Source organism: Plutella xylostella, chromosome 6, assembly GCF_932276165.1.
Source record: "Plutella xylostella chromosome 6, ilPluXylo3.1, whole genome shotgun sequence".
In the NCBI taxonomy this organism is placed as follows: Eukaryota; Metazoa; Arthropoda; class Insecta; order Lepidoptera; family Plutellidae; genus Plutella; species Plutella xylostella.
In genome coordinates this window covers 583,601-598,742 of record NC_063986.1, presented here as the reverse complement: position 1 = coordinate 598,742, position 15,142 = coordinate 583,601, and the positions used below count along the sequence as shown (strand labels likewise).

General features: G+C 36.9%; 1 protein-coding gene across 6 annotated transcripts in view; it reads right to left on the bottom strand.

The window, feature by feature from the left end:
- Nucleotides 1–2,872: 2,872 nt before the first annotated feature.
- LOC105388727 (cadherin-89D) overlaps nt 2,873–15,142 on the bottom strand; it is a 109,133-nt gene continuing 96,863 nt past the window's right edge. Inside the window, exons 8-23 of one of the 6 annotated variants that reach the window (XM_048621909.1) lie at nt 14,793–14,985; nt 14,545–14,703; nt 14,016–14,149; nt 11,822–12,428; nt 11,583–11,741; nt 11,149–11,329; nt 10,899–11,062; nt 8,392–10,547; nt 8,099–8,308; nt 7,838–8,007; nt 7,677–7,745; nt 7,379–7,582; nt 6,295–6,624; nt 5,288–5,410; nt 4,596–4,991; nt 2,873–4,240 (exon numbers count right to left, since the gene is read on the bottom strand). In XM_048621909.1, coding sequence (XP_048477866.1) covers nt 4,102–4,240; nt 4,596–4,991; nt 5,288–5,410; nt 6,295–6,624; nt 7,379–7,582; nt 7,677–7,745; nt 7,838–8,007; nt 8,099–8,308; nt 8,392–10,547; nt 10,899–11,062; nt 11,149–11,329; nt 11,583–11,741; nt 11,822–12,428; nt 14,016–14,149; nt 14,545–14,703; nt 14,793–14,985 — 5,394 coding nt within the window. In that variant the 3' untranslated portion in view covers nt 2,873–4,101. Of the gene's footprint in view, nt 4,241–4,595; nt 4,992–5,287; nt 5,411–5,980; nt 6,097–6,294; nt 6,625–6,746; nt 7,048–7,378; nt 7,583–7,676; nt 7,746–7,837; nt 8,008–8,098; nt 8,309–8,391; nt 10,548–10,898; nt 11,063–11,148; nt 11,330–11,582; nt 11,742–11,821; nt 12,429–14,015; nt 14,150–14,544; nt 14,704–14,792; nt 14,986–15,142 lie in introns of those variants that run through there. The other 5 variants (XM_038119618.2, XM_048621910.1, XM_048621911.1 and 2 more) reach the window with 5 other exon arrangements.

Sequence of the window (15,142 nt, the reverse complement as noted above, 5' to 3'; positions counted from 1 at the left end):
TAAAAAGATAAGTACGTAAAAACACTTCCTAGCTGTTTTTTTTTAAAACTAACTATTCAGTTTCAAAACCTATTTCATTCCATTAGTTTCCCTAATTATTAACAAACTTTCCAACAATAGGTACTACAGAAAATTCGGCCAACTTTGTATTTAGTGAGATGGCATAACACAGTTAGGTTCAACTTTTCCGTAGACTCCAATGACCTTTGGCATTCGACTTTCCTACGAAATATCCTTATTCTTAAGTTTCTTCACCTTTAAATATTATGTTACTGGGCGTAATTGTGTGTTTTCGTATCCTTTAGCTTTAGGCGAAGCCAAAGCAAACTGAGGTTGTTGTTAGAGCAACACCCACCGCAATGTCAACGTATTGATAAGTTATGTGTTCGCCGTAACCATAGGTTATACTAACATATTTACCATAAAATGATTATGAATATGTTTGTGTAGTAAGTCCATTGACCTGAACAACTGACTATGTCAGATTGAACTAAGATTGAAACCAGATTTTTCCACTGCTGAAGCTAAAGATTTGATGGGGTCTTTTTCAAGCAGAAACTACATTCTATCCTCAGTCTTCCTCTACTCAGGTTGATATTGTCTTGCAGAGTCATTATTGCATGGAAGTATCTAATGGAACGGCTAAATTACATGAATTTCGCTGGAGCATAATTTTATGAGTAATCGTTGTGTTATAAAAACTCATAATAATTTACAAGAAAATCAAAATACTTATTTATGAACGGTAAGTAATTTACAAGAGATTTTGTTACTCACGTAGTCTGGAAAAGTTCCTATATTTAGATGAGATGTTTCGTCTGGAACTACCGTCTTATCTGCGGGGTCGTTGACCTCAGTGTGAGGTGAGGCCTGCAACTAGGGATGTGACAAGGGTGAATTATACACTCACGGGCAAAGAAACAGTTCCACTTACGAAATGCAGGTGACAATTTTTTTAACATTTGATGGGACATTTTAACAAAATATTTATTTTTTTAGTTGGTAATATTCTGATGCACTGTTAAATGTACTTAAATATCGCAGAAGGCGTCATTACTTTAGTTTTTCCGTTAAGGAGAAATTTTGTAATTTTATCAATGGAACTTTTTCATTGCCCGTGAGTGTAGGTATATTAAAAGATGATAATCTGGTAGCAGACACTTCTGCTATTGCGTTATCGGGTAAATGTTCAGGTACTTTAGTAGGAACATTATTGTTTTATTTTTAGCTCACAAATTACAGTAGCTGCAACAGTATGACGTCAGTAGTATACTGTCACAGAAAACAGGACTGACATAATAATTTTTTTAATTAATTCAGTTTTAAAGTGGCTTAAGTACAGAAGGTCTTAATTTTTTTTAGAGGCTGTCGGGGAATTTCGATAACTACAAACTACAAGAAATATGATGATAATGTTTTTTCAGCGACAACAAACTTTGACAAGCCAAACTTCAAATAAACTGAACAATTTCGAACTCTTATAGTTTCAAACTGTATTTTACTTTCCTACCAAGGAAAATACATCAGTATTTATCATCGAACGACATTCAATGTAGTTTTTCCATTCATCGATGTTCACATGCCATCACTACGCGTCGATGGTGTGACCCACTATCACTACTGGGGGTTGTGTCACAGTTCGCGGTTCACTAGTCACAGTCACTAGACGCCGGATATATCACACGTAATGTGTCGTTAGATAGCTCCGTGGAATAGATTCTGGTCTGATTGCTGAAAAAAAGCTGAATAAAAGATTATGTTTGCCAAATTTATGTTTTACAGTATGGCTGTAGAAGCGTCCGTAGTAGAGCTATCATTATTGATATTAACTAGAAGATTGATTAAGCAACACATGGCACGATCATTTAACACAATTGGATGGTAGTCCGATTACAAGTGGTTGTTTTCTAGAGGCATCCGTTTCATGGTTAAGCCGTGGGTCCCGGTTGCTGTTTCGGCAGCAGTCGTGAAGCGTAGTCAGAGGATGTTTTTTGTTTGAAAATAAATGAACTCTTTTATCTGTTCCCTGGTATCTGGAATTTTCCAGGAGTATTCCGTGTAATCATCCAAAAATAGGATATACCTAGTCAAGTATATACTAAATACTAGATTATAGACAGAAGATAGATACATATTAATTCTAGAAGCATCGTTTGTCCTCCTTCTTTGTCCTTCCCTTTCCGATTTATAGCACCCATTTACCACGACTCAAAGCATTTAGATTAGTACGATCACTAAATACCTACTCTCTATAATGTAAAGGAACAAATAAGTTTTTGCTTATGTTTTGTGTTTGAGCTAAAATATTTTCTGCTTTTGGGGCATCATACATTGTTACTCTTACTCCATACTTGCAATTAATAAATATCATGGATATGAATGTTGTAGGTAAATACCACTTCACTTTTCATGTACCTACCTACTTTTTTCTAAAAAAGACACATATATTATGATAAATGAACGAGAAATAGGTAATAACATGGGTACAACCTGAAGGACAACATTCGTTGAACGAACTGTATCTAGAAACCTCTCCCTATCCGCCTATTGCTACAAATATTGGCATATTTTGTTGTTTGCTAGCGCGCCGCATGTTCTGATACTTTTATATATTTGGGCAATATGGTGTTGTACAAGATTGGTGTGTAGTTATGTACGTTTAATTGCATGTCTTATGACGCTTATCCATTATACATAAATACCGAGAGTTACAATTTTATTATTGTTTTTTTAGTTTTTTTCTGATCTCATTATGTCTTGAAAGGGAAAACCTTATAAAGGCATTATTTCCATTATTAATGGCGCATCAAAGTTGAATTGTATTAAAATTGTCGAGATTGGATAGCAGGGTTCTAAAAATAAAACCAAAATCTATAATTGAGCACAACTAGGTATTTTATTTCTTACGTCTCTAGCGAGTATATTTACATTGTTTAGCCTATTTACAAAATAAAAGTACAAAATTACTTAATTAGTACACAAAGGGAAAAACGGCGGAATATTTTTAGACACAGTATTTAGTGTTCGTTTACAATGGCACAAAGATTTTATCTGAAGTTCATGAAAATTCTTAGTCAGTATTTTAAAATGCTAACTTATATTTTTTGCCTGAATTATAATGAAATAGTTATAACATTATTTTACTTTTTAAACATTTCATTAAATTACTGGATTGTATTAAAATATAATGGATTTTTATTTATCAACCATTCTAGAGACGTACCAAAACTATGAGTATATTGAGGTACATTTGCATACACGTACGTAACATTAATTCAGTGGGATATAATGGTTATCAAATTTTCACCACATTAAAAATCGATAGTGTTTTGCTTAGAAAAATCTAAAGGGTTCGATGATCTAATATGGTTTATATGTACACTGTACAGTACATTATATGTCTGCCTTACTTAAGTAAACTATAAAATCTCTTAAGAAAACAGTAGATTACATCAGACAAAACTCCAACTTAACATTAACAAAATACAATATAATACAAGTTTATAAATACATGAATAAATACAATTGGTATAAAAGAGGACGTATACAACTAGATTTCCAATGGACGAATCGCTATGATAACTAGCGAAACTTTGGCAGCACTGTCCAAAAACCTTCTAATCGCTAGTGGCGCCCTCTACACTTAACTTTACGTTTTCTTCTCTAACAAGAGTTTACACGGTAAGAATATGCCCAATCCTAGCCGGCTCGTATGAAAGTTGGGCATAATCCGATCGGCTAGTTGCCTGTTGTTATCCCAGAGCGCTTGGATCACATGAAGTATGTATCAACAGTCAATTGTTTTGTGCGTACTCTTATCGTGTAAACGCTGCTTGACAAAGACTCCGAAGAGTTTACTCTAGCTGTGTAAAAAATGAACGAACCGGATCTCTCTCGCAACGACATCGGCTCAGTTTCACATTTGAGTAAATCTACATAAGCATGAACTTAAGACCTTCTCAACGATAGTTCAGCCAATTACAGCGCTGCATTCCATACTCAAACTGTACAGTTTATCTTGACGTTCTCAACTGTGAAACTGACAGATAGACTCGTGGTTCGAATCCTGGTTCACCACAAGCTAGAGTGGTCCCCAGGCTACTATAACGGCCTGGCGAACATGAACCGCTCGCTGCCCTGGCGCCGCATGAGCTCGGCGGCGGCGGGCGTGGCCACGAACACGGCGGCCTGCCCGCCCAGCTCCATCAACTTGCCGCGCTTGTGCTTCGTGCTGGCTCGCCTGGAAACAAGGTAGGGTGCTCTGGTTAGAAAAGACGACAGGTATAGTACCGCATAATTTATTGGTTTAACTGAAATGAAGACACAAACTGAAGAATAGATGTAAATTGTGTATAGAGGTAGGGAACCAGAAGAAGTGTGAATATGATCTCCTCAACTTTGGGGGGATGAGCTTTAAATGACCTAGCTTTCTAAGTGCTAAGGTGAGACATAACAATGACAATGCTGTGTGCGCCTTTGAAAAGTCTCTTACTCAACAGTGAAAGTGTGTTCGTTGATGATAATTTCATTGGAGAATCGATGAAAATGCGAGATAATTGCATACCTATCATAGTTATTTTCAAATGTATACTAACCTGTTGATTCTCACGTCAAAATGGTCATCTCCATCACTCTGGTCGTAATCAATCATCGGCTCATTTAGCGCTTCTTTTCTCCTAAACGCTTTCTTATTGCCCAAGAAATATGGCTGTGTGGACAATACGGATACGTTCGGAGTAGATATCTGCCTGGTCATTCGCGGCCCTGAGCCGATCCTCTCGAATGGGGGGAAGTGCTTCTGTATGTTTTCTGAGAACGATTGCCTTCCGAAGTTGAAGCGCCTGTGGTCGAAAGGCTGGTGGCTGAAGGACGCTCGCCGGTGGAAGCGGTGGTCGGCTATGTTCTCCACTGACTGGTGGTAGGGTTTCGTCGTCGTACGGATCTCTATTTGGTGGTTGTTGTTTGACTTCAGTGAGTCTTCGTAACTGCAGCTGGGGATTTGAAATGTCTTTTTATAGTTTATGATTTTGACAGTTTTTAATAGCATAGCATGCAAGCATGCAGAAAGAATTGCCGTGCGGGAATTGCTACTTTTGCCGTTAGCTAGTGGTATGTAAATATGAATGTTTGCAAAAACAAGATCATCTATGTTACACAAAAATTGCATTTCGTTCATCACTTGGTGCAGCATCTAAGCACAAAAAATATCTAAAAAAACAAAAGAGCAAGAAAAAACAAATGAATTGCAATACACAAAAGGCCGAAAACAATAAAAAAGAAAACCAACTTCTCATACCCGCTGCTATCCTCGCTGGTGTGCGCGTTGGAGTGGCCGCAGGGACAGCGCTCGGCGATCCCGGAGTCCTGCCCACTGGAATTCACTGACGTTATCGATGTGTCTTGTCCTCTCCTGTGTTACACGCGCGGCATGAGCGTCAGTGGTCAGATGTTACTGTTAGTCGTGTCAGTCTCCCGGTGAACCCAATGTTAGTGTTATTGTCTATTGGTACGATGGATGTGGCGACCGCGTTTTGCCAGATGGTGGTTGTTTGGATATCTTCAATGGATACTTGTAGGATTAGAGTTGGTTGTTATATTTGACTCATAAGTATGGAACATTGATTCAATATTATTATTTACTTTACTAAACTTACAATATAATATATTATGTAAGCAGGTAATATTTTTTTATGTGAATTAGTTTACAAATATTTTTTAATATCAGTCGTCTTAGTAAACTTCTAAAGTTCCCATTAAAATTAAAAAGTAACGTAAAAGTCAATGCGTCATTCATGTCAGTAATACATAATAATATTTTATGCAATATTATAAGCATCCGAAAATTTTGGATTGTTCAAGCTTGACTTAATACTTGACTATACTTAGTATATTCATTATACTTAGTAGCTATTATCAACTAAATAGGAACCGTTCACTGCACACCACACACATGACTTATCCATGATGAGTGGACATGTGAAATGTGATGTAAATGATAATGTGATATCAATGTGAGGCATATGGAAAAAGCATTGATGTTGTATTGGGTACTTAGTTGGTTTTGTTCAATGCCTTCAGAAAGCTGTACGTTTTTCCCTACAATCATAAAAAATACGAAAACATCATCTTAATAATTATTATGATAAGGATACTAGTTATAAAGATATTTTATACTATTACTCATATTAAATAATGACTTTGCCAACAACTTAAATAAGAATATTAGTATAATATACGAGTAGAGTTAATTTTATTTACAAAAGTATTTTTTGGTTTATTACAGCGAAACCTCACCTTTTTTGCAGCGGTCTCTGTACTTGGTTGTATTTGATGCACAGATTCTCGTGTTTCTTACTACACGGATCTGACGCATGACCATCTCCTGGGAAGGTGTTCTTCACACATTTCTGATGAGCTTTTCCAAACTCTTCAACAGTGTTGCCATGTGGGCATATCTTCTTTGCTACAGTGTTTATCACATCGATGTAAGAGTCCGCTTCGCTGTATGACTGGTTCAGTTCTTGACACTGGTTTCCTCCAGATGGGAACAACCCTCCATACTTCGCTAAGTGCTCAGTAGAGAAAGTGTTAAGGCGATGCTTAGAATACGGTTTGTTGGTATTTCTGTTAGGGCAAAAGATAGCAGAAAAGTCAGTGACAGAAGAGGGACAAATAATGTTATTATTTTAATGTATTTATAGTGCATTTTTGGAAGACAGTGCAATTTACTACTCAAAACATTTAGATGAAGAACTTCGGTCAAATAGAGGGTAGTGCAATTTATGATATCTACTAGTGCAATAGGCGGCAATAGATCGAAAAACATGTTGTGTTCTTAGGTAGATATTTTTATTAGTTAATAAATTAATTCTATATAAAATTAATAACAAATTGTAACAAATAAATTTAAAACTATCACAAGAATTATTTATCATGCCTCATGCATTACTACGTTTGTAAACTAAAATAGAACTTTGAAACTCCCTCGAAAAAGTCCTTTTCTAAATGTAATAGTGAGTTGCATGCTTTCGTTTGTGATGATTATGTCTGAAATGCAATAGTAAATAAAAATAGAATGCTTCTTCTTACCTTTCCAAGTTGCTAAAATGAAATTAGATGTATTAAAATGTTCATGCATGAAGTCTTATGGTTTAAAAGATCAAAGTCTTTCAAAGTTATCATAGAATTATCAACTTTTAATGTTTCGTCTCTAAAGTCATAAAGTGATGAAATGAAAACCTTAGTGAAAAACTTAAAATCTCTGTTTGCAGTTGGATTAAGTATAATTCTGTTCAACTTTGAAGCTGCTTTGCATTTCCTTCTAAGATAAACTTATTTATAGATTATCGTAGATGCATGTAGGTACTAAATATATTACCTTCTGCTTCTTCTCACACACAATATGCAGATGGCGGTAGTGCAAGCTCCGATGAACACAATACAGCCGAGAGCCACTATGCTAATCTCCATAGTACTGAGCATCTTGCTACTCCTGGCTTGGGCCATGGTCGTATCTCCAACTTCTAATATTTTGAAGCCATTTAGCTCGTGCCGTAGATCCACTTCTCGTTTTAGCAGAGATCTAATAAAAGTAAAATAGGTTTAAAAATATGTGAATTTATATTATTTTTTTAAAATACACCATAAAACATATGAATTTACTTAAATAAGCTTACTTTTGCAGAACTTCCATATCAATTATGGCATTAGACATCGGGTCAACAGCGTAAATGTACATATCGGTTCTGAAAGAAAAAAACAAATTGCATTAGATAGGTACAGTTTTATTGTAACTTTATACAGTCTTCCTATATTTTAAATGAATTAATTATCTTACGCTAATCCCTCCATGGCAGCTTTAGAATTGGCTTCTAGTTTCCTGACTCTGATATCATATCCTGTGATATCAGCCAATGACTTAGTGATATTCTCCATGTGTATTTCTACGTCCATCGGCTTTCCACCCAAAACTAACACCAGTTGATTATTGTCATCCAAAACGTAAACCTGTAAATTATGTGAGTAAAGTTCGTGATTAAAACTCACCTTGTTTTATAGTTCTATAGAAAACATCAACCAACGTTCAGTTGATACTCACGAAAACATTGGCTATAGCAGATTTTCCGTCGTCAGCACCTTTCTTGTCCGTAGCTTTGACATCAAAACCAAATACTCTGCCAGCGTCTCTAGCAAAAGATGCTACTGCTCGGACTTGACCAGATATTGGATCGATGGCAAACCTTTGTGATTGATCGTTGATGATCTGATACCGTATGTCTGCATTGATACCTAAATCTGAATCGGTAGCCTAAAAAAAATTATTGATCTCAGATGATGTTAACTAATTAAAGGACGTGAGAGTTTAATAGTATGAAAATGTAGGATACATACATGTAACTGAATAACTTGATATCCGAATGCTGCTGTGGTAGGAATCGCAGTAACCATTGGCCTCCCCCCTGAAGTGAACTTAGGTGCATTGTCGTTGACATCCTTTATTCTTACTATTACTTTAACATCAAACTTTGTCATGCCTTCCAAAACGTCGTCAGACACTGGGTAAATCATGTGTGGAAGTTCACGACTTATCTTCTGTCTTTCAGCCCTGACAACTATTTCATACGTAGCTTTCGTTTCTCTATCCGGGCTCTTTACAAGATACAGTGTTCCATTTCTTGGATCTATCACAAACATTTTTTTAACCGCTGGATCGTTTTCATTTAAAATATAATATTTCATTTTGAAGTTTTCATAATATTCTGTCAGGTTTAATGTCACTAGTTCTACAGGTGTATGAACATTTTCCTCTATCTCTAGTTCATAATATCTGGATATAAATACTGGTTTATCTTTCACTTCAACTTCATCAGGTAAGTCAGTAACAGACAAAATTACTACTGCTGTGGAACTCAAGCTGGGTGACCCCAAGTCTGAAGCGACAACTGTGATGTTATGAATGGATTGAGTTTCATAATCTAGTTTTCCAACAGTTGTTATAATGCCTTCTTTGGAATCAATTGTAAATAAATTCATATGATTTCTCCTTTGCGGTAAGCTGTAAAGTATGAGTCCATTTCCATTGCCAATAAAATCAGAATCATTAGCATAAACTCTTCCTACTGTAGTGCCGATTGGACTATTTTCTTCTATTTTAGATCGATATATTGGCATCATCATAACTGATTCAAAGTTATGATTTTGATGTTCATTTGCCTCAGGATGTTTCCATTGTTGGAGTTCGTCATAAGCAAAAAACTTTGGAGCATTATCGTTAACATCCAAGACTTGCACTTCTACTGTTACAGACGAAGATAGTTTTTTGTCAGGACCATTGTCTTTGGCAACCACTGTTAGCGTGTATTTCTCTTCTCTTTCTCTATCTAACTCCCCATTAACACTAAATACACCACTTTGTGGTGATATTTCAAATGGTAATTCTTTGGTATCAGGTTGAATATAATAAGTAAGATTCGCATTTTGTCCAAAATCTGCATCGGTAGCGTCGATTTTTCCAAGAACTTTTCTGGAATAGAGCGCCTCTTCAACGTTGAACGTGTACCACGATTTTTTGAACATTGGAAAATGATCATTGACGTCTTTCACAAAAATTCTTACTGATAAATTATCACTTAGTCCTCCACCATCCAAAGCTGATACATTCAGTCTAAACTCTGACTCTGGTGGTAAAGACCTCGCTACAATTATGTATCCATGTCTTTCATTTATGACAAAGTACCGCTTCACATTCATAGCTTCTGCAGACATAGCATGAGGAGGCATGAATACTTCAGACATAAATTCGTATCTTACTTGCCCATTAATGCTACTATCCATATCCAAAGCATCGAGCTTTAATATTGTGGATCCTACTGCCACATTTTCAGGGACTGAGAATAAGGGTCCATAAGTATCTGCCATAACTGAGAATTTGTTTTTAGGTTTCGCCTCAATTTTGGACACCATGCCAGTCTTTTCATTTATTTTCTCTCGATATATTTTTATCGTAGCTTTATCGTTGACCTCTAGTAATGTGATATTTTCTTCTACAGGTATAGTAATTTGTGAGTATTTTGGACTGTTATCATTTTCATCTACAATGGTTATCGTTAGTTTTGTTTCTGAACTCAAACCGCCCTTGTCCCGGGCAACTATTTTCAGAAGATACAGGCTTTTTTCTTCTCGGTCAAGTTTGTAACCAATAAACATAACAGACCCAGTATTTTCATCGACGCTAAACTGCTCATGACCTTCACCAAATAAGGTATACATGAACAGCGCATTTTGTCCTAAGTCAGCATCCTTAGCCCTGACTTTTCCCGACATTTTAACCAATGTCCCTTTTTTAGAGTTCTCAATAATAGAGCCTTCGTAAGATGGAGAGTCAAATACAGGAGGATTGTCGTTATCATCTTCTACATGGATAACAATCTGATAGATGCCAGCACCCGAAATAAGTCCTTTGTTGAACTCAGCTATAACTGTCATTCGGTATGTATCTCGTTTTTCTCTGTCTAGTGGTTTTTGAGCAAATATAGTCCCATCTTGACCTGTAAAATAATATATTTTGAATAGATTACTTACCAAATTTTAATAAAATTATAACGTAAAAAAAAGAAAAACAATATATAATAATAATAATATGTGGGGACATCTCACACACGGCCATCTGACCCCAAGCTAGGCAGAGCCTGTGTTATGGGTATCGGACACCTGATATATCTACACGAATACATAGATAGATAAATAGTTATTAAATATAAATATCAACACCCAAGACCCGAGTACAAATATCTGTCTTTAAACAAATATCTGCCCCAGCCGGGAATCGAACCCGGGACCTTCGGCATAGCAGTCAGGGCCACTAACCACTACGCCATTCGACCGTCGATGTTTATTACCTATTGCAATATCATCAGTAACATCTTGCTGGTTAGCAATTATAAACTGAATATTTCCCGTAGCGTTAGGTGGTAAAGAACTGACGTTGACGTAAAATATTTGCCCAATGGTTGCACCTCCAATATTTTCTTTTACCGTGAATTCAAGCGGAGAGTGAGCTCCTCTGAAAACATAAACATTGTAGCATTAATAACAGACACAGTTTATAATAATAATAAAAAAACACACATCAAATTAAATTCTACGTACTTTAATAGAACGCCTCTCTCATCTTGCACATCAACAACATGCACCGTAGCATTTGTTACTATTGTAACGTTGGTATTTTCCTGAACTGCCATTGCTTCAAAATCGAACATTGGACGATTATATTTTGATAATTCATCTATAACGGTAATCACTCCGGACTTTTCTTCTACAGCAAATGGCACTGAAAATTAAAGTTGAAGATTTTAACAATATAATATATTTTTAGCCTTCGATTTATTGTTATTATTAATTGAGAGTTAATTTGATACTCTAAGGGCTGATTTTTCAATGGTCAGGTAAATGCTATCTGAAGGATAATCTTGTTCCTGTCACTGTCTAATACCAACATTCACATGCGACAGCAGCAGAATTATTCCTCAGATAACTTTTATCTGACTATCGAAAAATCTGCCCTTATTCATTTCAAAACTAACCTCCCTCCTCGTATCCATGTAGTAAGTCATAAACGACTTCATGTTTTACCATTGCATCATTTACTTTTATTTGCCCAACGCTTGTTCCAATTCCAACATTTGATCCAACCCAAAATTCATAAGGTGCACCTAAGAAATCTGGTTTCTCTGGTCTAGATCCTGGAAGAAATATAACCAAATTATACATATCATCTTTATCATTTAGCTTCTGAATAAATAAAAAAATAGGTTAAACAAACCTTTGTTCGGCCTAACAACATCAATAGTAACAACAGCCAAAGAATATCTCCGTTCGCTGGGATTTGCTGGTTGATCAGAGGCTTCGATAAAAAGTGCATGTCGCCCTTCTACAATGGGAGTCTCGGCCAACGTTATAACACCAGTTTTAGCATCAACTTGGAAAGGCGACGTTATTGTCAAGTTACTGGTTCTTTGCAAATCGTAAAACACTATGCCGTTCCTTCCCAAATCTGGATCAACTGCCTTGACTTTTCCAATGAACATTCCAACGTTAGCGTTAGACTTGATGGAAAATTCATATAAATTGCTAGGTGTGAAAGTTGGATTATTATCATTAGCGTCTAATAGTGTTACTTCAACAGTAACAAATGACATTAGTTGGTGAATATCTTCGAAGTATTCCACATTTTCACTCTTGGCTCCTATTCTGTCGGGAAATACATAAGTAGTCTTTTCTTTGGTTGGTTGTCCACGTAGTGTAGTGGGGTTTCGTCTCCATTTGGATAATCTTTGCTTGTCTAAGAAAGTTCCTACAACGCTTGGGTTTTTTTCTTTGGCATAAACCTTCATCCGTAGGTTTGCATGTTGTTCTCTGTCGAGGACTGTCTGTTATAGAAAAAAAAAAGTGGTTTAGTATATCCCAAGATAATTAATAAATAACTTGTTGGATCTAAATGGGGATTAAAACCGAAGCTATGTAAATGGCTGTACACAGCGGTGGTCAGACCTATAATAACCTATGGAGCAGTAGTGTGGTGGCAAAGATCAAACCTCACCACTGTGAAAAACAAACTACGACAGTTTCAAAGACTTGCCTGTGTTTCAATTACCGGCTGTATGAAGTCAACTCCAACAGCCGCCCTAGAGATAATTCTTGGACTTCCGCCGCTTGATATGATCATCAAGCAGGAAGCCAAAGCGGCGGCGATAAGACTAAGTAACCTTGGACTTTGGTCAGCAAAGAATTCTGCACAGGGCCACAGCCGGATACTTGACACTGCCAAGATATCGGCGCCCGGGTCCACTGAATGCAGCGACGCTATGATAACAACTTTTATTTTCGATAGAAGCTACACTATCAAACGAGATTCGTGCACATTGGATGACAATAACTACGACGTCAATATCTACATCGATGGAGCTAAAAACAAAAAGGGCAGCGGTGGAGGTGTATTCTGCCCGGAACTCAACCTGGAATACTCTGTCAGCTTTGGGAATAATGCTACTGTTTTTCAGGCAGAAGCTGCCAGCCTACTTGACGGAGCTATACAAATAAAAGACACAAAAAATTGCAAGATATGCTTCTACACAGACAGCATGGCTATTCTATGTGCCTTAGAAAGAACTGCGACAAAATCTAAATTAATTTTAGAATGTCACAGAACACTGGAAATATTAAGCATTTTGAATGATGTAACAATACAATGGACGAAAGGTCATAACGATATCATTGGAAATTGCGAGGCTGACCGATTAGCGAGAATGGGGTCGAATATCCTACCTATAGGACCACAACCATTTATTGCTCTGGCACCAAAGGCAATAAGGCAATGTCTTACAGATAAAACACTATCCGAACACAATCAGGAGTGGCGAAACCGGGTGGACTGTAGACAAACTAAAGCGTTCATTCCATCACACAACTATAAATTTACACGCTACTTACTCAACCTGTCCCATAGTAATATATCATTAATGGTAGGATTAATAACAGGACACTGTTGCGTGAATAAACACTTATATACCATAGGTAACTCAACTAGTCCCTTATGTAGGACATGTAAGGAAGTAGATGAGACGGTTGAACACATTCTGTTAGCTTGTCCACCTACTACAGAAACAAGATTATCTATTCTTGGACCAACAGAGCGCCTATCTCAGCTATTGGAACACCCAGGCTTGCTACTCCAGTTTACTCGGGAGCTAGGCTGGCTGCGCTGAAATCAAGGGGATATGTACAAAGGTTCCACTCGAGAGAGCCACGTACAGGAACTTCACCCCCTACCAGAATAGAATAGAATAGAATAGAATAGAATATCCCAAGATAAAGTTATACATGGTGGCATTTTATACAATAAAACTAAAATGAACCAATTTCAAAGTTAGTATATACCTAGTGTAAATGAACTGATTGAATACTAATCTTATCTAAATAAGGTTCTTTAATTGATTTATTAATTATGAAAGTCTTACCTGATTCTTCACGGTAAGCCAACCCGTGCGTGGATCAATCGCAAAAGCTCCTTCAGGGTCATTCAGTTGGTACATGAATTCGCCATTGTCCCCTTGGTCTCGGTCTGTAGCCATCACTTGCAATACACTGAAACCTGAAGAAAATAAGTTTTATTATTAATTATATTTAGGTATATAGTATAATACCGACCGAATGGCGTAGTGGTTAGTGACCCTGACTACTGAGCCGAAGGTCCCGGGTTTGATTCCCGGCTGGGGCAGATATTTGTTTAAACACAGATATTTGTTCCCGGGTCTTGGATGTGCCCATAAAATGGCAATAGGCCCGCCCCCTATTACATTGGGACTAATATAACACTCTGGCGAAAAGTGGGTGCAGCAATGCACCTCTGCCTACCCCGCAAGGGAGTACATTAGTACAAGGCGTGAGTGTGTGTGTGTGTGTACATAATATACGAGTAGTATAGCTTTAAGTTTCCATTGAACCGTAAAAGTCCGTAAATGAAGTGTTAAAATATAAATTTCTTACCATTAGGCAGATTTTCCACGATACTAATGTTATAGAAATCCACCTCGAATTCTGGTAAATTGTCATTTAAATCCAATAACTCGATCTCAACTCTCGCCTGTGCCGTCTTCAGCGGATTATCTACTTGAGCCGCTTGGATTTGCAACATAAATGTGTTTCCTGGAACCAGAACGAAAATAAACACGTTTCATTTTAGTCTTCGAAAGAAAAGAAAAGGTTCGTTACGACCAAAAATATATATGTTTTACCTGGTAATGAAGTTTCTGAATCCAAGTCAATTTCTTTCTCCAAAAACAGAGTTCCGTTTATGGGATTCAAGTAGAAGAGTCTTCGGTCGTTTCCTGATATCAATTCGTATCGCACGGGAGCCCCTACTCCCATGTCCTGGTCTAGAGCCTTGATTGGCTCTTCAAAAGCCAACTCCTTGTGGATTCGTTTACCCTGGTACAAACAATGTTTTTGTTAGACAACAAAATAAACATCTCCACTTTTAAAATAAAATTCAATACACCTCAGCATGTTATGAAGTTAGTCTCAGCCCCGTAAGCGCCTTATTCAAAGCCCGTCCTTGCTACAATTCTCTTTTGTACTCCACTAA